Source organism: Laccaria bicolor, genomic scaffold (genome assembly GCF_000143565.1).
Source record: "Laccaria bicolor S238N-H82 LACBIscaffold_165 genomic scaffold, whole genome shotgun sequence".
NCBI classification, from domain to species: domain Eukaryota; kingdom Fungi; phylum Basidiomycota; class Agaricomycetes; order Agaricales; family Hydnangiaceae; genus Laccaria; species Laccaria bicolor.
In genome coordinates, this window is record NW_001890024.1 from 1 (window position 1) to 1,762 (window position 1,762).

At 50.7% G+C, this 1,762-nt stretch overlaps 1 protein-coding gene across 1 annotated transcript; it reads left to right on the plus strand.

Annotated features, from left to right (window-relative positions):
• Positions 1 to 434: 434 nt before the first annotated feature.
• On the plus strand, positions 435 to 1,217 carry LACBIDRAFT_299174 (uncharacterized protein; the record flags this gene model as incomplete). Its single annotated transcript, XM_001890751.1, has 1 exon — positions 435 to 1,217. One exon carries the CDS (start codon positions 435 to 437, stop codon positions 1,215 to 1,217), a length of 783 nt encoding a protein of 260 aa, XP_001890786.1.
• Positions 1,218 to 1,762: the final 545 nt, after the last annotated feature.

Here is a 1,762-nt window from a genome sequence, read left to right on the forward strand (position 1 = left end):
TAAGTTGAAAGCAGCTGGAATATCAGAGTAGCTCAGATTATGTAAATTGACGACGCAACATAGAACTTTATAAACCTGGAACGTCAAGAACGTTAAGGCGAAGACACCTATACGCCCTCTCCAACCACCTCACCGTTACCGGCGCATACACGCGCATATATTCCAAATCGCCCTTGCCAACTGTCCGCGTATCCACGCCACCGACCGCCCGCGTACCAACGCTGGAAAACCCTCGTTTTACACGCGCCTCTGCCTTAACGCAACAACTACCAATTCTTGAAGGACTCACAGTTACTTCGCATCCACGTAACAACCGTCGACTTTCTGTAAACACGAATCCTCACTCGAGCCCTCTCTCGAGCCCTCCTTTGTCCTTTGTACTTTCATCGGACTCCTCAGACGACAGCCACCACATACATCCTCCTACGAATTCAATGTCCACTCTTGCAACTGTCGAGCCCACGAGCGGCAAAGCGCCTGTCCTCACCGCTGGAGATTTGACTCCAGCAGTAGCTATGGACTTCGAAAATGCTGCCCAGGATTTCTTCGTGGCCAAATCTGTCCCTTCCGAGAAACAGGTCGCGCTCATCCTTCCTGGCATCAAGGACATTCGTATTCGTGATTGGATCACAGCCGACCGTGCACGCATTTCCGCCCTTCCGTTTGCCGAATTTATCAAAGAACTTCGTCTCAACTATCTTCAGAATGACTGGGAAGACCAGATCCGGAACGAAATCCTTACGTCTACACTCGCAAATTCACGTAAATCATTCTGGAATTGGTCACAGCAACTTCTTAGCTTAAACTGTCTCCTTCGCAACACCCCCTCTGCCCTTGACGATGCCGCTCTCCGGAACCACCTTGAAGCACACCTAGACGACGAGCTCAAGGAAAAGGTCAAACACAGCGACGCTCGTAACGACAAGACCTTCAAATCTTGGGTCGCCGCTGTACGTGTCCTCGACGAATCTCGTACTACCGAGAACAAACGCCAACTCGATCTTATCGAAGGTGCGCTCCAGCGCCAGGCGAAACGTCAAGCTACAGATGCCAACTCGCTTCGTGGGCCCTCCCGTCGTGCCAACACTGCCTCTTCCTCTTCTACGTCGACTACTAGTAACAACCGTCTGGCCCCCCTCACTGAGGGTGAGCGAGCTCTCCTCAATGAGACAATTGCGATTTGGGTTTCCCCACAGCAAAGGGTTACAAAACTCTGACTGTGGGGGATGCATTAGCTGCAAAGAAATCGAAAGCAACTTCATCCAAATCGACGAAAGCAGTCTCTGCCACCATTGCCGCCGTCGACTCGAGTGACGAAGAAGTTTCCGCTGCTGCCGCCGTCCTTCCTAAATCACCGGGAACGTACAATTCGGATTCTGAAGAGAATGCTGACGTCTCCTGTCGTGATGTGAGTGCTCCGCTGCGCGTTAAGCACTTATTCTGGAACTGTCAAATTCACGGGCTGATCAACGATTTTCCAGTGAAAGTCAAAGCCCTTATAGATAACGGAGCACACCTCGTCCTCATACGCCCGGAACTTGTTGCTGAACTCGGATTAAAGAAATATCGCCTCCGTGAACCAGAAATCGTAGATGTCGCCTTGAGGAACGATGACGCAAAAATTAGATGCGAACTGTCAGAATACGTCAAAATTTCCTTCACTTCCTTAGACTGTCAATGGACCTTGCGCAAAGTCAAGGCCATCATTGCGCCAGGCCTTTGCGCTCCTGTAATACTTGGACTCCCGTTTCTCGAGCACAAT